This window comes from Trichophyton rubrum (genome assembly GCF_000151425.1).
Source record: "Trichophyton rubrum CBS 118892 genomic scaffold supercont2.5, whole genome shotgun sequence".
NCBI lineage: Eukaryota > Fungi > Ascomycota > Eurotiomycetes > Onygenales > Arthrodermataceae > Trichophyton > Trichophyton rubrum.
In genome coordinates this window covers 573,595-593,442 of record NW_003456424.1, presented here as the reverse complement: position 1 = coordinate 593,442, position 19,848 = coordinate 573,595, and the positions used below count along the sequence as shown (strand labels likewise).

General features: G+C 50.6%; 9 protein-coding genes across 11 annotated transcripts; all 9 read right to left on the bottom strand.

Moving 5' to 3' along the window:
• Positions 1-1,504: 1,504 nt before the first annotated feature.
• On the bottom strand, positions 1,505-3,285 carry TERG_04939 (uncharacterized protein). Of its 3 annotated transcripts, XM_003234298.2 has the most exons (5): positions 2,394-3,285; positions 2,267-2,321; positions 2,152-2,192; positions 1,931-1,999; positions 1,505-1,841 (listed from the first exon to the last, which is right to left on the bottom strand). In XM_003234298.2, the coding sequence occupies exons 2-5, from the start codon at positions 2,276-2,278 to the stop codon at positions 1,724-1,726; spliced, it is 240 nt and encodes a 79-aa protein (XP_003234346.1). In that variant the 5' UTR covers positions 2,279-2,321; positions 2,394-3,285; the 3' UTR covers positions 1,505-1,723. The 3 variants fall into 3 exon arrangements, with proteins under 3 accessions (XP_003234346.1, XP_047606450.1, XP_047604325.1); XM_047749890.1 differs by having other exon boundaries at positions 2,152-3,285; XM_047748345.1 differs by lacking the exons at positions 2,152-2,192; positions 2,267-2,321; positions 2,394-3,285 and having other exon boundaries at positions 1,931-2,102.
• Positions 3,286-3,708: 423 nt separating this feature from the next.
• Positions 3,709-4,992, bottom strand: TERG_04938 (uncharacterized protein; the record flags this gene model as incomplete). The annotated part of the gene is made up of 2 exons (XM_003234297.2): positions 3,709-4,818; positions 4,878-4,992. 2 exons carry the CDS (start codon positions 4,990-4,992, stop codon positions 3,746-3,748), a joined length of 1,188 nt encoding a protein of 395 aa, XP_003234345.1. The 3' UTR covers positions 3,709-3,745.
• A 768-nt stretch (positions 4,993-5,760) lies between these two features.
• Positions 5,761-6,830, bottom strand: TERG_04937 (uncharacterized protein; the record flags this gene model as incomplete). The annotated part of the gene is made up of 3 exons (XM_003234296.1): positions 5,761-5,831; positions 5,925-6,342; positions 6,405-6,830. 3 exons carry the CDS (start codon positions 6,828-6,830, stop codon positions 5,761-5,763), a joined length of 915 nt encoding a protein of 304 aa, XP_003234344.1.
• Positions 6,831-7,197: 367 nt separating this feature from the next.
• Positions 7,198-8,058, bottom strand: TERG_04936 (uncharacterized protein; the record flags this gene model as incomplete). The annotated part of the gene is made up of 1 exon (XM_003234295.1): positions 7,198-8,058. The coding sequence occupies one exon, from the start codon at positions 8,056-8,058 to the stop codon at positions 7,198-7,200; it is 861 nt and encodes a 286-aa protein (XP_003234343.1).
• A 697-nt stretch (positions 8,059-8,755) lies between these two features.
• TERG_12213 (uncharacterized protein) lies at positions 8,756-9,934 on the bottom strand. The gene has a single exon (XM_047751205.1). The coding sequence runs from the start codon at positions 9,391-9,393 to the stop codon at positions 8,974-8,976; it is 420 nt and encodes a 139-aa protein (XP_047606449.1). The 5' UTR covers positions 9,394-9,934; the 3' UTR covers positions 8,756-8,973.
• Positions 9,935-10,080: 146 nt separating this feature from the next.
• Positions 10,081-12,133, bottom strand: TERG_12212 (uncharacterized protein). The gene has a single exon (XM_047751204.1). The coding sequence runs from the start codon at positions 11,613-11,615 to the stop codon at positions 11,142-11,144; it is 474 nt and encodes a 157-aa protein (XP_047606448.1). The 5' UTR covers positions 11,616-12,133; the 3' UTR covers positions 10,081-11,141.
• Positions 12,134-12,362: 229 nt separating this feature from the next.
• On the bottom strand, positions 12,363-14,365 carry TERG_04934 (uncharacterized protein). Its single transcript, XM_003234293.2, has one exon. The coding sequence runs from the start codon at positions 14,359-14,361 to the stop codon at positions 12,982-12,984; it is 1,380 nt and encodes a 459-aa protein (XP_003234341.1). The 5' UTR covers positions 14,362-14,365; the 3' UTR covers positions 12,363-12,981.
• A 969-nt stretch (positions 14,366-15,334) lies between these two features.
• On the bottom strand, positions 15,335-17,844 carry TERG_12211 (uncharacterized protein). Its single transcript, XM_047751203.1, has one exon. It carries the CDS (start codon positions 16,459-16,461, stop codon positions 15,991-15,993), a length of 471 nt encoding a protein of 156 aa, XP_047606447.1. The 5' UTR covers positions 16,462-17,844; the 3' UTR covers positions 15,335-15,990.
• Positions 17,845-19,060, bottom strand: TERG_12210 (uncharacterized protein). Its single transcript, XM_047751202.1, has one exon. The coding sequence runs from the start codon at positions 18,798-18,800 to the stop codon at positions 18,417-18,419; it is 384 nt and encodes a 127-aa protein (XP_047606446.1). The 5' UTR covers positions 18,801-19,060; the 3' UTR covers positions 17,845-18,416.
• Between the last annotated feature and the right edge of the window lie 788 nt (positions 19,061-19,848).

The window sequence follows — 19,848 nt, the reverse complement described above, 5'->3', positions numbered from 1 at the left end:
GGAAGAAAAAGCAAGCCTCCTCCCAACAAGAACAACAACTCCCCCTGAGCGTCTCTTCTTCTTCCTATTAGTGATGGATGCTTGATGGAGCCGGCACTAGTTATCGTGTGATGCCCGCGGTGCGCCAACCAGCATCAGCTTATGACGACGGCTGAGGGCTGCGGTAGGCGTGGAGGAGTCTGCGACTGGCTAGCAGCGTCAAGGCCTTCGTCTGCTCGTTTGCGATCCGGTTGGCCAGGATGTTTTTGATAACTAACTATTAATATTATTATTTGGCAGCAAGATGAAGATGCCCTCCCTCTCCCTCTATCGACCGCCTCCGTGGGCCGGGGGCCGCGGGTCTCTTTTCTTTTTGTTCGGCCAAACAGACCAACCCTTCGACCGAGTTCCACGTCTCGGTTTGTCTTACAGTGTTTGATAGGGGGACGGCAGCAGGAGAAGAAAGAAAGGACTCTTTCGACTTGACCTGACGATATAAAGGATGTCTTAACCTCCCTGGCTGGCTTGTCACCTTGTTTGCCGGCAGGTGCAGCGTCTGACACGAAGAACCAACACTTCCCGGAGCTGTGGGACCCCCACGCAGAGCAGGCGGATGATGCCCTCTTCCATCACAGTAGCATTCGTTCGTTAGTTATATTTGACGGATATGTCGATTATTATTGACGAGTGATGTTCTACAGATCCCAGATCTGCCACTTTGTGGCCTCAAGGGGGTTCGGAAGGCCAACCGAGATGATAGCCATATCGTTACAACAGCAGCTCAAGCAGACCTCGATAGAAAGCGATAACTATGTACCAGATACATCAGTCAACTAGTCCTCGTCCTTGTCCTTGTCTGGGTGGTCTGTGTGAGACTATTCTCATCCCTCTGCTACTTCTCCGGACTTAACGGGTGACGGGGAAGGACGTAAATATCCGTCGACGTCATTGTTGGTCAGAGATTCTAAGCCCAACATCCGGAGATGCATGGCAGCAAAAGAGGCATGCGGGTAGGGAAACGGAAAGCCTGTCCTTCCATTCCGTAGGCACGCTGCGTATCATCTTTCAAGCCGTCCGTGATGGGGGGGAACGGCTGGCTTCAAAGCGTCATAGGCTGCAGCAAGGATTCTTCAATACCTTTTCAAGGATCATGTACGAGCCTGTCAAGTGTGGGGAAACAGACATGGGAAAGAATCAGCCGAGCTTGCTGGTAGCTCATCTCTACACTTGTCGTTCAGTGCTGAGACGTGTCTTCTTTTTAGTCCATCAGGGTAGGGGCCGTATTTATAGAGACGATATACAAGAGGTTTACGATTTACGACATAGGCTTCGAGCCTTGTCTTACGGTGATTCAGGAACAGCATAGTATAGAGTTGATAGAGTGCAGGTACGAGGAAGAAGAGATACTTATTTCTGAGGAGAATTTTTTTTTTTTCTTAAAACTGGTTGATTGCATTTGCTCGAAGCTACCACAGTGAAACATCACGTATTCCCCCTCTCAGTGGAAATCAAGTTTGTTAATAAAAACATCTGGGTGAAAGAAGTAAAAGGGGGGATTAGAAGAAAGAAAAAAAAAAGAAAGGTAAGTCCGCAACCATAACGCCTTTTTTGTCCCATTCGATCAGTTTACCAAGGGAAGACAGAGAAAACGATCTGAGCGGATGGAATACGACAGAGGGGGTAGATAAGAAAATAAGAAGAGCGAATGTGGTAGTCCTGTCATCTGTTTATTTTCGGTCGTCCTTCAGATGGCTGAAGTAGTAGTGACCTTCTTAGCTGGCCCAGGGCCATCCTGCTCAACGTGGATATGGTCGTTGGACTTGAGGACATCATCAAGGTTGTGGTCATTAGGGTACTCCACACTAGGCGTTTCAACGAAGCATCTCGTCAGTTCGACCGTATATTTCACCACTGGTGACAAGGAGCAGGGGGAAATAAGGATCTCTCTTACGTGAATCCTCTAATCAGCTTGTACTCGTGACGGATGGTGCCGCCAGTCTTCTTGGCCGACTCCTTTGCCCTGGAGATTCCGGAATTAGCAAAACAGCTCAAATAAAGAAGGAAGATATGCATGTCTATCATTCGCATTCTTTCGGGTACTCGTGTCGCCCTCGAACGCCTTGAAGAAAGGAGAGGACGGTCCCACACGTATGAATGAAAAGGTATACTTACTTGGCGAGGGCTTCATCGGGAGCACCAGGCTTCATGGTAACCTGCAAGGACGTCAGTGGACCAGAACAGGTTTCAGCTGCAGGGAGCCAGAGAGAACGATAGAGAAGGTACTCACGTTGAAGTACATCTTGGAGGTTCTACCTGGTGTACTTGGTAAGGTGGAAAAAGTGCTGCAGGTCCCGAATCCTCGTCAGAACCGTGTATACTTCGCAAGTAACATGTACTTTGAGATCCTAGCTTACCTGTTTTCTCCTTTTCAAAGGCTTTTTGAACGATTATCAGGTGTGGATGATGGTGATGAGAGTGATGGAAGCAGAAGAGCCAGACAGAGAGATGTTTGTTGTGATGATGATGATGTTGTTGTTGTATGAAAGGAGGACGGAGGGGTTCAGCAGCCCTTTTGAACCAGGCACTGTGCAGTCTTCTCGGCGTCCTCAGCGGAAGGAACTGGTCGACAAAGGCAGATATTGAGCTCTATGAGGGCCTCTAGGGGAATAAGAAACAAGCAAGAGAACAGAAGGCTGCGTCGTGGAGTGACCACCAAGATGGCGAGTGTGCATGGGGCTGATCCATATAGCAGGCTGCCTCGTTTTACTCTTGTCTCTCAGGACAGCAAACAAAAGAAAGAGGCAGTGATATCACACTACTATTGGCAGCAAATCCTCTCTTAGATAGGCTGGATTCCTCTTTGCCCTTCTTTTCTCTTCTATCGAAGTAGCAGGATGGATGACTCTTATAGATTTCCGCAGCGGGCGGGCAGGGCGGCGTAACTTTTCTCATCAAAGATAACGGGTAGGGTAGATGCTTAAAAAGCGCCTCTATCAAAGAGATGACGGAATCTGAACAAGGTCAAGGATACAAAGGGAGGCTCCCTTAACCTTATTCCGACCTAGCCGGCGCCCGGACTTAGTGGGTCGAAGGTGATGTTTTCCAGAGCTTCACAGCTTGTGATACATTTCTTTGCCCTGTGGATGGGTGTGTAGGTGGCATACGAAGCTTGTGAGTCAAGAATGGAGCTATAGCTTCGACGCAGAATGGCTTGTGAAGTATCATCCCGCGTAGACACAGCCACATAGGCGTCCAGTCGAGAACTGTTTGGCCGTGCTCTTCACCCAATAGGAAGGGGAAGCGGACCGCCATAAACTCCAACATTTGACTGTTGCCTGCTGAGACGGGCAGAACGTGTGCGTGGTTGCTGGTTCAGAAAGGGTGTACCTGACAGGGGAAAACTAAATATATTTGACCCAGCTGATCATATATATAAGCAGGAACAACTGCACACCAGTACAGGGAAGGTTTCCCGTCTCGACCCTACCGTCGACTACCGTTGCGTACATGCAGATGACAGGATCAAGTGCAACGCAGCCTCAGACACATCGCTTGCTTCCGTGAAGAAGAAAAGCGGCTTGTGAAGCGATCATGGCCATCCCGTCATTCACTAGTCACCGCATGCGGCGCATCGGTGGTATGGTCACATGATGTCTTTTTTTTTATATTTATTTTTTTATTTTTTTTGTTTTGGGCGGGCGCCTGGAGGAGGTCCCAAAGGTATTCAAAAAGGGAGGAAAGTCTGAGTTGAGCCTTTCATTCAGCTTCACGGTACAGCACCCAAGATGAGTCCCTGTTTTCCTCTTTCGTTTCGCAGGCGGTTACTTCTCTCCACTATGCTTCCTTCAAACGCCCACCACCAGCGCTGAAAGACAAGTTGACCAACCTCCCACATCTCAGGAGAGAACGGGTCCGGCCCAGTGACTCTCAGTCCTTCGCCAGCATCTTCAATATCGTACACCAAGCCCATCAAGCCCATCGGATCTGCCGCCGCAGGAGGCCGAAACTGCACCGGTAAGCTAAAAACCTGGATCAACTTATCTCTCGCGCTAGGCCAGGGCAGCAAGTCCAGAATCGCATGGTGCGGCACCAGTCGTTGGGTAGGCGTTGGATGGAAATTCCTTGGGATACCAGCCAGATCCAAGTGCTGGGCTACATTAGTGCCGAGACCCGTTGGGCCGGTGTAAAATGGGCTTATACCCGCAAGGTTCCAGATATACTCAGTTAGATTCAATCTGGCCGCGATAGTGAGCATAGCCCGCAAGAGGGTCAGGGGCGGGACCTCCAGAATCTTATCGTCAGGAAAGGTAAAGTTGGAAGTTTGGAATGACTGCAGTGCTGAGGAGAGCGGCTGGGTATCCTCCTGTGGATAGTTTGCAAGGAACTGCAGGGAAAGCATGGACAGACTGGGCGACGTCTGTGCTGTGGGCGAGAGCTGGAGATCCGCTGGGGGCGAAGGGAGGTCGGGTGGAGGTGTCTCTGTTCCTATAGCCGATAAAGAGCATACAGCCGATAGAGAGGAAGAGTCAAAAGTAAATTCCGGTATACTGGTCAGGTCTAGAAGGGACTCCCCCAGTATTTGTGCCTGGCCATCCAAGGATGATGAGAAGGATAGAGGTCCATTGCCGAAAGTTGGCGGAGCGTCGCAATCCAGCTCTAGGTCTAGCTCGGGAGGCGTGGGTGCCTGCTCTCCAATTGTCTCTGACAAGTTCACCGACACCCGGCCGGTCGAAGACTCCGAGCCAGGAGATGTAACCTTCACACTTGATTCGGGAGTCCTTGGCTGTGTTTGTCTAGCCTGTGCTTCAAGTTCAGCTAATTGTTCTCTCTTTCGTTGTCCTATGCACACGATTAGCCCAGCAGTCTCGGTCTACGGGAGTAACGAAAAGGAATCGTACTGTATCTCCTTTGTGCAAGGACATTAAGCACTCTCTTTCTCTCGGCCGCGTCTGCAGCAAGACCAGGGACGACAATGTCGTCAGCTTTTCTCTTCTGATTGTTCTTTGCCGTCATCTTGCTGTCGTCACGTATCTTCGCACTTGGATGCCATCACCACGAAGATACGGCGGCGACTGCATGATGTCATCTCTATATTTATATGTGGCCTGAAGAAGCTCTCGCTGTCCGAACATATGATAGGCTGCCGTCCCAATTAGACTCCTGAAGCAATATATCTCGTATCTCCTTCGGCGCATTGATTGAGTTGATGAAGCTGAAATACCCGTGTTTTCGTCCAGATATAAGCATAACGTTATGGTGTTATTGCCAGCAGATATATGAAGACGCGCTCAGCAGTTTAAAGAGACAAAAGCCTGTATATTCAACTAGTGTATTGTGGAAATAAACATGGCATCGCCAACCTTAAGCCAACCTTTTTTCGCACCAAAAACTCAATACTCAACGAGATCCTCCACTTCTTCTTGTTGTTATTCATTATAGTCCTCTGCAGTCAATGACTATGAGGACTCAATGACAATCTCTTAGCTAATTACATGTAATGTGTCTTCCTTAATACAGGGTTCCTAGTTAGGCATTGCATTTAACTAAGCTTAAACTGCCCTATTAGGCCTCAGGGGAGATATGTAAACCCCTAACCATTAACACAATTATCCTGACAACTGGCCTATAGCCTTAGGGTAAACCCTCAAAACCTAAGGTAACTAGGGTATCTCGACATTATTCAATGGCAACAAATAAACGCCTTAAGATAGTACCCTGCTTCTCCCAGGGAGGGGGACTCCCTATCTTGGAAGCGTAGGGATCGAACAGATCCTCCACGTTCTACAGCCTGACATCGTTGATGAATTCCAGGATATCAGCAATGACGCGCTCGTGATGCGTATCCGTCAGTCCTAAGGGGCCACATATTAGTCAAAAAATGTCAAAAGATACCCCCCCCCCCAAAAAAAAAAAAAAAAAAAAAAAAAAGCTGGATAGCGACTTACCATGAGCAGCATTCTCATATATCTTCACCACCGTCCTGGGAACAATCTTCTTCAACATGACAACCTGCGACTCAGGAGAGTCCTTGTCACCATGCAGACAAGTAATACGGAGACTACTCTCGCTCTCCAACGTCTTCAGCTTCTCGGTGAAATCCGTTGAAGAAATAAGCTGGACGCATCGCTCCACTGCCTGCGCATCCGCTCTGAGAACCAGCTCGGTATATCGCTGGATCAGCTCATCGCTGACCTGACAGCCTGCATCTCGGCCTAGGATAGCAGGTAAAGCCGCCTTGGTGTATTCCGGACGATTGTAGCGGAGGTTATGCAGGATGTCATCCCATGCCTCTCGAGAAGTGGCTGTTGGATTCTCCGGGGTTTGAAGCGGGTATGGCAGTGCGGCTCCAATGCCAATGATTCCCTATGAGTAGAAAAGTTCAGTCCCGCTGCCAAAATTGACGAGGGAGGTGGTTAGCTACATACCCTGCAGTTCTCTCGCACATATCCACTGTTCATATAAGTGTGTACCGCTTCGCCAGGTCCCATGCTAGCACCGATGAAAATAAACGGGCCGATTTTCAGCTTCTCCAGCAGGTAAGCCAGGTCTGCGGCGAACACGTCATAGTCGATTGGTTTGTCGACGGGTTTGGAACCCATCCAATCGCTATTGCCGAACCCTCGTCTGTCGGGTGCGATGCAGCGGAATCGATAGGTTTCGCAGAGCGGGAGAGTCAACTTCTCGAACATGATGGAGGACATTGGCCAGCCGTGGAGGAAGACGAGGACAGGCTTTCGCCCTTCGTTGTCGAGGGATGCCTCGTCGGGCCTGAAGGGAGCGGGGAAGCCTGCTGGCTTGTAGTCGCGGTAGAAAAGGTGACATTCGTCAAAGGGGCTGATAAATCGAGGCATGTTGGTTGTTTTTGGGCGATGATCTATAGACCTTTCTTGTAGACTTTGGTTGGATAATGATGAAGTAGCTGATTGATGGCTATTGAGATGTCTGTCTCAGTGGCGAAGAGGAAGCAGTATATATATCCAATCCATAACGTTTTGCATAACATGAAAAACGATGCGAGGGACAGCCATATAGCTTGCTTTTTCAGTTTGGTTTACTCGTGTATACAATGTCGAGGATAACGTTATGCCGCCCGCCCCACCAACATAACGACCAGATCTTAGTACTCCGTAAATCTATCTACATGCAAGAAAAGCAGCGTCTACCTCATATAGAGTGACGGTGAATAAGTCTCCGTCCGTCAAAAAACACTTGACGATTTTATACACCGGCAAGGCCATCCTGCTCTCTGGCCGGCATACGAAGGCCATGTAGACCTGTATAGGCAGACGGCTCAAGGGGCCTCCACCCTTCCAGCACGGCCTTGTCATCCAACGAATAAACCTCCACGCCCAAAGGCTTAGTCGTATCCCCCATCTGCTCGCTCCCCTTCCACCCCCACTGTGACAAGTCACCCCCAGAACAAACCGACAGCGCACATAGGACGTCCTGCTCGGCGAAGAATTCAAAATAATCACCTATTTTGGCCGGACTGGTGCCCATGAAATACCGCCCCTTGGAATCAAGGCCGGTAACCTGGAACACGTTAAGCACATCATGCACGTCGCTTTCTACAAGGCCGTACTGAGCAACGGCCCGCACGAGGTTAGAGTGGCAGTGGAAATCGTCTGATTCGCCCGTCATCAGGTGGTGGATGTAAGGGTCGCAGCGGGTTCCGAGGAGATCGTGCACGCGCCCGCCTGAGCTGTCAACGCCGTATGTTGATAGAGTGTCGGCGGTGATGGTGACCAGGGGCCTCATGTAGGGCAGACAGGACCAGAGGCGGTCGAAGGTAGAGACGTGGGATTGGTGGAGTTGGCGGGTTCGGGAGGCCCAGAAGCGCTCGCGGGGGTTATGGGCGTTCCAGATATTGAGGTCGCCTACCTGGGCACCTTGGGGGGCTGTGATGCGGCATACCTGGCCTGCGCGGACGATCCAGGCGTGGGCGGAGCGAGGGCGGATGAGGGAGTAGTCCTGCAGGGTGCGGGAGGGGCAGTTGGCGATGCGGCTGTAGAGCTCCTTGTTGGCATAGATGGGGGAGTCGGCGGGTGCGTCGTAGGCTGGCGGCGGCGGAGGAGTCATCTTGCCGGATTGCCGCTGTCAAAGTCAATTTCGATGATAACAATGCTGTCAATTTCATATGTCAATTCGATAATCATAATAACAACAAGTAACACCTTGAATTCATATCAAGAGTCAATTGGAGATAATTGATGCCAAGAGTTGTACAGCCGAGGTTAGTTGTACTATGCTTATGTCAGCGCGGCTCTTTTCACTCAGCCTCCTTTCTCGTGTTGCTAAAAATGGATTTCTGTGCCTGGCCGGAGAAGCGAGACAGGGCGTCCGCGGCCACCGTGAGAGCCTGCAACGGACTCCGTACCCTCAGCCCTTTTTTTAGGTGTTTGACAATCCGCATCCGTATACGAATACGCCTAAAAAAACGAAGGGATACGCAAAGGATACCATAACGGGCAAGAAGTACGGAGTCCGGAGAATGTAGGGAGTTAAAAAGCAGTTGAATTCCAAAGCTCCAAAGGTACGGAGTTAGTGATATGAGTACGGAGTAGCTAGCTGCACGCTTGTGCATACGTAGCATAAGAAAGCCGTTTTATGCGTCATATGGTCATCTCGGCCCCGACGCAAGTGAACAAAGATGCTCCGACAACCGCGCCCATCTAAATAACCTTCTTGCTCGCGCTTCCCTCACTCATCCGGGACGGACAACGGTGCGTGAAAGTCTGCAACGGAAGGCCGGCATCAGTAAACGTCGCTGCCTGACGTCATCGCACCCATGTCTGAAGAGGTGCCTATTCTCGCAGCCAGGCAGCGAGATTATGTACATAACCGAGTATGTATGCGTTGCGAAGCATCATCAGGCCACGCTGTCGTTAGCCAGGCAACAATGTTACCGCGATGCACTAGACAGAGTAGTTTATGCGTTGTTTACTTGACACATCTCCAAGGTCCTGGTGCCTAGGCTTGGGGCGGAGAGATCAACTACCTTGGAGTCTCAGCCCATGAAGCCTGGCCGAGCATCTTCCACCTTGAGTAAGGGAGAGAAAGAAGGTCTGGCCCTGATCTTTGATCAACTCTTGGTCTGTCCACCGTAGTAGTAGTAGTAGTAGTAATTATAAATATGATAATAATCAGAGAATATGAGTTAACGGAGGCATAGGGGGCTTGTAAGTCCGAGATCGAGGCCAGCGAAGAGCCCGAAGGCCCGAGAGTCATGTGACTACGGCGCCGAGCATCCGATGAGTCATCATTGAAGCCCGTTCGGGTGGAGGCAAAGCCGGAGTTAAGGTGGAGAAAGCGAAAGGAGGGAGAGAAAAAGGAGGGACCAGAAGGAAGCAAAAGCGAAGAAGAAGAAGAAGCAAAGACTGTTGAAGTCTCAGGTTGAGCTGCATTAGTGATCATGGGGAGCAGCAGGGGAAAAGTTCTTCTGTTAATCGATGTACATATAATAATAATAATAATAAATTATGGGCTAATTGCTTGGTCGGTGGGCGCGCGCCCAGCCAGCCAGCGCTGTGTGTGGCCCCTTTTGGGCATGCAATGCGACGAAACCTCCATCCCGCCGAAGGACGATCTGGAGACGCAGAAGTTGGCAGCAGGCAGGGCAGTTTGATATGTAATAATAATAGGCGCCATTAATAATACTAGCCATACGGAGTACTTTGGAGCAGTAGGAGAGTAGCAGTGATAGCACGTCAACGCCAGAGAATGGCATCACATCGTTAATTCAATGATATTATTCAGGAGTGACGCCATCCCGCACGACGGTTTGGCCCTGGGAACGAGCTAAACGAGGAGGGAAGCCGAGAGAAGAGAGAAGAGATGATTCATCATCCGACAGCTGGTCAAGCTCGCTGACCGCCAGACCCCGGTCGGCCTGCTGGATGCGCAGGCTTGGGCGTCGTATTCGCAAGGAATCCAGCCCCCCAGCCGCAGGCCATGAAGAGAGTCGATAAGAGTCGAAAAGAAAGGGCGGAAAAAGCAAAGAGGGAGCGAAAAGTTCGACAGAGTCGCCCACGCGGTCGGTAGCAAACCCTCCGGCCCACCGCGATCCTTTCTTTGCTTTTTGCCCTGGACGAGTCGCTTGGTTGTTGTTGCCTGGTTGCTGGCTGGGGCGGATAAGACGGACGGACAAACTGTTGTCGTCGCTGCGCCGGAGGAACTCGGCCTCAGTCACTCGCCGGCTACTTATATCTGTCTTCTTTGCTGCTGTAGACTCTCGACAGGGTAGAACTACTCTCATATCGACTCAGCTCGACTTAGCTCGACTCAGCTCGACTCAGCTACCACCACTATCACCCTGATTACTCTGCAATAACAGATTGACTTTGCCAGCAGGAACCGACCAAGGATCCCTCCTCCCCACCGCCCTTCTCGCGCGCCTCTGCGATCGCTCACTAGCCTCGGACTTATCTGACCAGTCCAGTCATCCGCTTTTTGAGTTTTCTTCGTCTTTCTTGGTTTTGCAAGAAAACTCGCTGCCTGACTCACGTCGAACGGAGAAAGGAGATAGCCATAAAACAAAATATAATAACAATAATAAACTACATATAAAAAGACTCCCTCCCGCTCCCTCTCCCCCCTCTGCGTGTGCTCCTACCATCACCAACACACACTCGAATACACCCAGAGTCACCGCAATGCTTCTGAAGAAGAGAGACATGTCGCTCAGCGAGACCTACGTGCTCGCCCACACGGCCAGGGCAAAGCTCACCCGCGAAGCTGCCAGGGCCGACCACCACCTCCGCCTGCTTGTCGGACACGCCAACATGCTCGACAACCTCATGCTCGATCTGGCCGAGGCCGAGCGGGAGCGCGAGGCATGGTACAACCAGGCCATCAAGTCCAGATCTACTTCTACATCAACAACATCAACAACAACAACAACAACAACAACAACAACAACGGCTGCTGCACCAGCGCCGGTCTCGGGCAAGCGCATCCAATGGTTGGACACCGTTGTCAGACACGACGAGCCAGAGGACAACGACGACAGCGACAACGACAACGACAACGGGGAGTGGGACGCCGTCAGCGACAGCGACAGCGACTCAGACGACTCCTCAGACTATGAGACCGACGGTGACTTTTTGGTCGACATCGCCAGCAAGCGGCATCAACAAAGCAGTCCTGCCGCTGCGGCCGCCGAGCTATACCCGATCAAGTTCTCTCCCGCCACCCACAGGGACTTTGACCTCGGCCTGGACAACAACGGCGACGACGAGGAGAACGACGAAGAAGAAGAGTACGATGATTACGGCGACTACGACTACGACGACGGAGACGAGCTCACTCTCACTCGCACGTCGTCCCGGCAACACCAGCCGCCAGAGCTTCTGCACGACTCCGACGAGGAGTCCGAAGACGACATGCCCCCTTCTCCTCCAAGTACCACCTTCGACTCCTTCTCTGCCGCGGCTGCTGCTGCTGCTGCTGCTGCTGCTGCTGTTACTGCCGCTACGGCTCCAGAAAAGGCTGTTGGCAAGGACATGCATGCAGACCAACCCGGCAGCCCCAGACTGTCTCCCGAAGAACAGTCCTCCTTTGTCGAGCAGGGCTTCTTCCTGCCGCCCAGGAACCCGGCCAGGACAGCCCAGACGATGATTGCCGCTTTCTAAAAGCATTAGCCACTCATCTACTGCTCTCCTTTCCTCTTGTCTACTCTACTAAACTGCATGCATATTATACCCTTCCTTTGTTTTTATCTCTTTCGGCATAGTCAAAAACAAAAGGCGTCTCTAGCATTATTCCTTTTTATTATTTGTTTTATTGGGCGGATTTGGTCTTTAGGGCGGCGGCGTTCATGATCTGATGACGGATGATACCTCACCCTTTTGTTTTCTTTCCCCTCCCAATCTCCCTCCTCTCTCGGCTACTGATCCTCACATCACACCTGCATCTATCACCACTCTTGCATCTCCTTTTTCCACCGCATTTTGCTTACGTCTCTCGTCAAGATGAGATTACTCTCCCTCCTGGCTGCAGGAGAAAAGCCAGGGCATGGTTTCTGAGAGATCTACGGTATTGCTTTGACATATACAAAGCATGTTCCCTAATCATACAGATAAACACTCCACCGAAAAAAAAAATATATATATTTACAATATAATCAAATTAACTAGCCTATATCGCTATTTCTTGACTTTCATTCGCCATACTCCGTAGTTTGTACACATGTAGAACTGTAGAGCGTAAGATTCACTCCACGCCTCACGGACATTTTGCTCCCCTCGTCACCTCATCAATGCGAAACATACAACATGCAGCTCGACCGTCGGCCTTCACTTGGCACCCGAGACTCGCCCTTCCGCTACATATATGCGGGGAGACGAGCAGCCAGCTCAGCAACTCGGCTGTAAAGGGGTCAGTGCTGCTGGCCGTCAGTCCCGCGCCCTCACGGAGCAAAGCAGTGCACCGACACTATAACAAACCAGTAGTATAAGCAATCTCCGATCAGGAATGCTCATAGTAACACAGATTAAAGGTAGCGAAGCGTTTGAGGCATGGTCTGCTCGTATGGAAGACTGGCTTCAGCGCTTCTTAGGGGAGGGGACCATGTAGCGGTCACCCGGGGAAAGGGGGAGGCAGGAGACGAGACGGAAGCTGGTTCGGTACTCGATGACTAGAAAAGGGCCGAATAATGCTTAGGTTAGTGGTGCATCCCGATGGCGGGTTTCAGCCGTCTCCCAAACATCCCCTCTTGTACCACTTCTAGTCATTGTTGCCATGTGGCTTGTCATACAAGGGAGAAGTCTAGAGCCGTAGCACGGAAATGCCGAGAGATATCGGAACGCTTGATCGTCACGGCTAGAACAACAATGCCCTGATGCATTCTGGACATATGCACTCTGAACAGTTACTGGTTACATCCCAAGAATAACGAAGCATTATTATTCCAAACGACCCCCTCATTCATTCCCCCTTCCCCCGGCTCAGCGATACAACAAGAAAGTCTAGATCTCGAGCCAAGACAAGCTCCATGCCGGCCAGTTATAGCTTTGCTCGAGCGCTACACTCGGGCTTCGATGCATACTTGTAAGGCTCCCCTATCGCCGCCATGATTCTACCCAACGCCTCGTCCAGGAACGGCCGAGGATGCGAAAACACTATCCGGAACCAGCCTGGCTTCTCCGACCCAAACGCCGTTCCGTCAGCAAGGAACACACGCTTGGATATCAGCTCGCCCATTACCGTGCATGTCAGATCCGCCGGCATCGGGATCTGCTTGTTCCGCAGGTACGCTTTGCCCAGGTTCACCCACACGAAGAACGAGGCGTTGCAGCCCGTCGCATACTCGATGTCGTGGTCCTGCATGGCCCGAGCGACAAAGGCGTAGGACTCAGATAACTTCCTCTGGTTGACGGCGATGTAGCGGTCGGTGAACGCTTCGTTCTCAAGAATGCTCGAGGCAACGTGGTCGGATAGTCCCGAAACATACGAGTACAGCGTCGGCCCCTTGATGGCAGCCAGTAGCTCCGGGTTGGATTGGGATATAATTATTCCCACCCGCAGACCGTTGGCGCCAAAGTCCTTGCTCATCCCCCAGAGGGCGTGCAGCAGGTTGGCATCGATCAGCCCCTGCGTTGGTATCGAGAGAGCAGACTCAAACTTTACGGGAGGCGGTGTGCCCGGTGCGGTGTCGACGGTGTTCGCCCACACGGACAGGGCGTATATCTCGTCGCTGATAAGGTGGATCTGATACCGCTGGCAGAACTTCATCAGCTCAATGATCGTTTCGCGGGGATAGCACCGTCCCAGTGGGTTGTGTGGGTGACACAGCATCAGCGCCCGGACCCGTTTACCCGTTCGTGCTTCGAAGTCGAGCAATGCCCTTTCATATTTTGTCACGCATCGAACTTCAAACGGATCTATATCGTCAAACGATACGGGAACCACCTCGGCTTCGGGACGAGATGTCATGTCTGGTACAAACGCCCCGTAATGAGGTCGGCCGAGCAGGATACCTTCGCCGGGATCTGTAAATGCCCACGCCAAATGCTCGATGGCAGCCGATACCCCATTAGTCACCATTAGATGCTCAGGTTTCAGCGGCACCACGGGCTTCAGATGACGGTTCAGGAACCGCGAGGCAGCGGTCTTCAGCCTCCGTGACCCATCCCCTCCATCATTGTATGTCAGGTAGTGGGGAGGTAAGTCTGCATGTGTACGGATATAGTCCAGTAATGTGCTATGCATCAGGAAGTTCTCTGCCACCCCGACATTGACGAATCCATTCTCGTTGGTGGTAGCATCGTATAGATCTGTGAAGACATCCCACATCTTGTTTGCTGCTGTTTCTTTTGAGACTTTGGCAGCGCGGTTGGAGACCGTGGCCAGCCGGGCGGTCGCGGAATTGTCTCCGGAACCCATGGTCGATATATATATATAAAGATATATATATATACAATATATTCAAAATTGCGCTTATACTTGGAGTCCTCGTTGCCTGGATGGGTTGGAAATGGGATACCTTCTTGTAGTCATTGCTCACCGGCTGATAAACCAAGGTCCCATTAGCAGTGAGCTAAATACGAGGGCCATTGCCGAAACCTTGGAAGCATCTCCGTAGTTGGTTGGCGGTTTGTCGACGCCCTCATGCCACGATTCATGCGTGGTTAAGCAGTGCAGTCCAATCAAAGTCGTCTATCCCGTGTCTTTCTGAGGACCCTGGCCTTTCGTCGAATTATCCCGGTTGCCATTTTTCGATGACCTCCGGAGGCTGGGATGCGCGGATACTAAGCGACTTTCGATGCGGCTAGCGCTTAATAAATGTATTATGTAATTTTTTGATTATGTAATTGATGACTAACAAAATTTTAACTGTCAGAGTGTAAAAAAAAAAAATAAAAAAATAAAAAAGATTGATAAAAGCTTAGATACAGAGGGCTTTCATTTTGAATGCGGTCAATCTTCTACTGGCTCAGAGATGATATAGGTTGTTGTACCTAAGAAATTCTTTGGCCATGGAGGAGCAGTCCAACAGACCTCATCGGAAGTCCAAGGAGAAGGGGAAGAAGAAAGACCATGGCGGTATGTTGAGCTTCCGAAATTTCATTCCGTAAAGATGCACAAGTGATCATGACTGCTAATTAGGATGATTGTGACATCTTACAGGCCCTAACCCCAAGGCATTTGCTGTTAATAACCCGGGGAAACTGCAGAGGCAGGCGGCTAGGTCCCATGATGTGCGTACATGGTTTCGAGTTTGCGCGGGGATACCACCCAGAGTCTGCAATTTGCTAAAATGCCGGTTGGATAGATTAAAGAAAAAAGGTTGCATGTTCCACTCGTGGATCGCCTGCCTGAGGACCCTCCGCCGATTATTGTCACAGTCGTTGGTCCGCCGGGAGTACGTCAATTGGAAACGTTACAAAGAGAATGGGTGCAGAATGGCGCAGCTAACGAACCTTTTGATATATAGGTTGGGAAAACTACTCTCATTAAGTCGTTGATCAAACGATACTCAAAACATTCCCTTACCTCGATCGCCGGCCCTCTGACCGTCGTTACGTCGAAAAAGCGAAGGCTTACCTTTTTAGAATGTCCCTCCGATTCTCTAGCGAGTATGATAGACGTCGCAAAGATCGCCGATATTGTGTTGCTAATGATAGACGGAAACTATGGATTTGAGATGGAAACCATGGAATTTCTCAATGCTTTATCTGCAAGTGGAATGCCTGGAAATGTTTTTGGTATCCTTACGCATCTCGATCTATTCAAGAAACAAAGCACGCTTCGCACGGCAAAGAAGAGGCTAAAACACAGGTTCTGGAGCGAGTTATACCAGGGCGCAAAGCTCTTCTACCTTTCCGGGGTCATAAATGGGCGCTATCCAGATCGAGAGATCCATAATCTTTCGCGATTTTTGTCGGTCATGAAGAACCCGCGACCACTTATATGGAGAAACTCACATCCGTACTGTTTAGCGGACAGGTTCTTGGACATAACGCCTCCCACTCTCAAGGAAGAAAATCCAAAGTGTGATAGGACTGTTGCTCTCTACGGATACCTGCGAGGTACTAACTTCCCGGCTATCGGTGCAAGGGTACATGTCCCGGGAGTCGGGGATCTTAGCGTTTCTTCCATTGAAGCTCTGCCTGACCCATGTCCCACGCCTGCTATGGACCAGGCAATGGCAAAAGCAGCGGGAAAGAACGGAAGAAAACGATTAGGCGAAAAACAGAAACTTCTCTTTGCTCCTATGGCAGATGTCGGTGGTGTTTTGGTCGATAAAGATGCCGTGTACATCGACGTCAAAACCAATACGTTCAACAGGGATGACGACAACGAACAGGGTGAAGAAAGGGGCCTGGGAGAGCAGATGATTATTGGTCTACAGGGTGAAAGAAAACTGCTAGGTGATACTGCCGCTGGAGTCAAACTGTTTAGAGACAGCGGCGTTACCGCCACGATCAACCCAGAAGAAACTGAGAATCTCGGAAGAAACGAAAAGAGAAAAGCCCGGTTCATTGAAGGAGATGATAACGCGCATGATCTAGAAGAGGACGAGGATGATGGGCTAGAGAGCGCGGAAGAAGATGAAGACGAGGAGCAATATGGAAGCGATATAGAAGAGGAATCAGATGACGAAGTGTCCGGCGCCGACTTTGCTGCTAAATTCCGAGAAAAACAGAATGGAACTTCCGGCAGTAAAAACGGGGAGGACCTTGCATTCGCTGATAGTGATTCAGATCTTGGCTCTATATCATCAGTTGAAGGGCCAGAACTTGAAAGTGCCCCTAGTGACTACGAGATGATGAGGACGAGATGGAGAAACGCGCTGGAAAGAAAACTTGGCTGCCAATGCTAAGGCGATGTTTAGCAAGAAGCCCCCTTATCGGGTAGCTGAGCTTACTCGCATGCTCTACGATGACTCCGTGAACCCCGCAGATGTAGCTCGTCGATGGAGTGGCGAAGATGCCATGGAAGAAGACCAAAAGGATGACGAGGATGAAGCCGATGGCTTCTTCAAAAAGACGAATGCCGAAAAAGGAGTTCTAGATGACCGTATGATTCCCGTTTATGACTATGACAAACTGGAGAAAAAATGGCAGGATCAGGATAATCTAGATGCGCTTCGTCGACGGTTTGCGAGCGTCAAGTTTTCTAAAAACAGGTCTGGCAAGGAAGGATCCGGAGATGAAGAAGATGATGAAGAAGGCGGGTTTGGAGACACAGATTCTGATGACGAAGGAGATGGAGCATTTGCGGATCTTGAAACCGGCGAAGTATTCGGCGGCGATGGCAAAGACAATGAAGAGAAAGATGACGAGGAAGAGAGCGAGCCCGAAGACCTTAATGCCGAACGCGAACGTAACGCCAGGCGAAAAGAAGAATTGAAACTTCGTTTTGAAGAGGAGGACCGAGAAGGTTTCGCTAATTCGAAAGACGGGGCGAGAGCTGGTGGGCAGGCTCCAAATGAAGAGCAGTTTGGCGAAGATGAATGGTATGATGCACAAAAGGCTGCTCTTCAGAAGCAAGCTGACATCAACCGTGCTGAATTTGACGCACTTGATGCACTGTCGAGAGCACGAGCAGAGGGCTACAGAGCTGGAACATATGCTAGAATTGTACTAGAGAATGTTCCCTGCGAGTTTTCTGAGGGTTTCAATCCTCGATTCCCGATCATTGTTGGAGGTTTGGCGCCTACTGAAGATCGATTTGGCTTTGTCCAGGTCCGGATTAAGCGCCATCGTTGGCATAAGAAGATCCTGAAGACTAATGATCCCCTTATCTTCTCTCTGGGCTGGCGTCGATTCCAGACAATGCCAGTCTACAGTATCTCAGACTCTCGAACTCGCAACAGGATGCTGAAGTACACGCCCGAGCATATGCACTGTTTTGGTACCTTCTACGGCCCCCTGGTTGCCCCTAACACGGGCTTCTGCTGTGTTCAGTCCTTTTCGAACAAGAACCCTGGATTCAGGATAGCTGCCAGCGGTGTCATTCTAAGCGTTGACGAAAACACTGAGATTGTCAAGAAGCTGAAGCTCACCGGCCAGCCTTACAAGATTTTCCGAAACACCGCGTTTATTAAGAATATGTTCAACTCATCTCTTGAAATTGCCAAGTTTGAAGGAGCCGCCATCCGCACCGTCTCTGGTATTCGAGGTCAGATTAAACGTGCCCTGAGCAAACCAGAAGGCCATTTCCGTGCCACGTTTGAGGACAAGATCTTGATGAGCGACATTGTCTTCCTTCGAACCTGGTATCCCGTCAAGCCTGTTCGTTACTACAATCCAGTAACCAATCTCCTTGACTACAAGGACTCTGAAACCGGCACAGGAGCTACCTGGCAAGGCATGCGTCTTACTGGAGAAGTCCGTCGAGATCTGGATATTCCTACCCCGCTAGAGAAGGACTCTGCCTACCGCAAAATTGAACGGCAGACCAGACACTTCAACCCCCTGAAAGTACCCAGACAGCTAGCAGCTGACCTCCCGTTCAAATCCCAGATCACCAAGATGCGGCCGCGCAAGAAGGAGACGTACCTGCAAAAGCGTGCCGTTGTCCTGGGTGGAGAAGAGAAGAGGGCCCGCGACCTCATGCAGAAGCTCACTACGCTTCGAAACGAGAAGATTGCTAAGAGACAGGCTGCTCAGGAAGAGCGGCGGAAGGTCTACCGGGCAAAAGTCGCAGAGAACCTGGAGAAAAAGGAGGCTCGAGAGAAGAAAGAACGAGATGAGTTCTGGAGCCGGGAAGGCAAGAAGAGGAAGAATGAAGCAGAGGGAGGCTCGAGCAAGTTTAAGAAGAGGAAGTGAGGGTGTATCCATATATCTATATCCGTGTTTTCTTTTTGGAGCAAGCATCTTGTATATATCCCCGTATACATGGCGTAACTGTAGGCTGGCCAGGAAAAGCAGTGATTAGATCATTTTAACCCTTTTTGGTCCCTCTCCGTCACCTTTACCTCCTTCGTCTTCGTCTTTATCTTGACTGTCTTCATCTTCGTCTCTCTCTCTCTCTCTTTATCCTTACCTGGCGGCCACTTTATATACACGTGACCTATTTCATCACGTGCAGGCGCGACGCGTCTAAAAAAGATCTTCAACTCCCTTCAACATCCCACGTCAAAAGGAAAAAAAGGCGACTTGATGAGCTGACGGGAGGACGAGGAGGAAAAAGAAAATACAGAGTGTAACTGGGAAGCGTGCCGGTGACAGCAGGGTGTGCTTTGGCACTCGAGAGCTGCTCCCTGCGTTAGTCAGGCTGTTCACTGGACGTCGGATTTACTCGAGTCACTGACAACATGCGCAACCACAGCTCGAAGCCACACAGAACCGCTTGACCAAGAACTCTCACCATGCGGCGTTGGTAGCTCTAATCAAATTACGTCAGGCCATTACTTGCTGGAAGTCAACAAAAGGAGCGGAAAAATAAAAAGGAACCGTCCTCGAGGATAATTCTTCCCACAATCACAACCTCGTCTCCTCGCCATCCTCGATCTATCAGCCGCCACTCCAACAGATAAGGTCCGGATAAGGCGTCAATCTATCCCGGTTCCTCCGTTTCTCTCTCTCGAGTCTGCCATGGATGGCCACAGAGCGCGTTCCGACTCGATAAATATGAGCACACAATTTCCAGCTTCGACGCCTGATGGACATAATGTCTCTCCTCCGTTGAGAGCTGCCGCCAGTGACCTCACCCAATCGTCCGTGGCAGATGTCAGCGATTCAAACACCCCTCCATCCACATCATCGTCTCTTCAATTTGGAACCGATCCAGGCGCGAGTTCCAGCACAACTTCCCAAGTAGACCAACCTCGGTCACTCTCACAGCTCCAGTTGACCTCTTTTCCCCGACCGCTGGAAAGGGTCGACTCTGAGCATGACACAATATCATCTACCCCCTGTCATA

What these genes read in the sequence shown, in the direction of transcription:
- TERG_12213 (XM_047751205.1), bottom strand. Translation starts at nt 9,393, where the DNA reads ATGATCACTAATGCAGCTCAACCTGAGACTTCAACAGTCTTTGCTTCT.
- TERG_04934 (XM_003234293.2), bottom strand. Translation starts at nt 14,361, where the DNA reads ATGGGTTCCGGAGACAATTCCGCGACCGCCCGGCTGGCCACGGTCTCC.
- TERG_12211 (XM_047751203.1), bottom strand. Translation starts at nt 16,461, where the DNA reads ATGAACCGGGCTTTTCTCTTTTCGTTTCTTCCGAGATTCTCAGTTTCT.
- TERG_12210 (XM_047751202.1), bottom strand. Translation starts at nt 18,800, where the DNA reads ATGCTTGCTCCAAAAAGAAAACACGGATATAGATATATGGATACACCC.
- TERG_12212 (XM_047751204.1), bottom strand. Translation starts at nt 11,615, where the DNA reads ATGCTTTTAGAAAGCGGCAATCATCGTCTGGGCTGTCCTGGCCGGGTT.
- TERG_04939 (XM_047748345.1), bottom strand. Translation starts at nt 2,067, where the DNA reads ATGCGAATGATAGACATGCATATCTTCCTTCTTTATTTGAGCTGTTTT. An exon ending in AAGCTGATTAGAGGATTCAC is followed by an intron (nt 1,842 to 1,930) that starts GTAAGAGAGATC and finishes TGAAACGCCTAG; the next exon opens with TGTGGAGTACCCTAATGACC.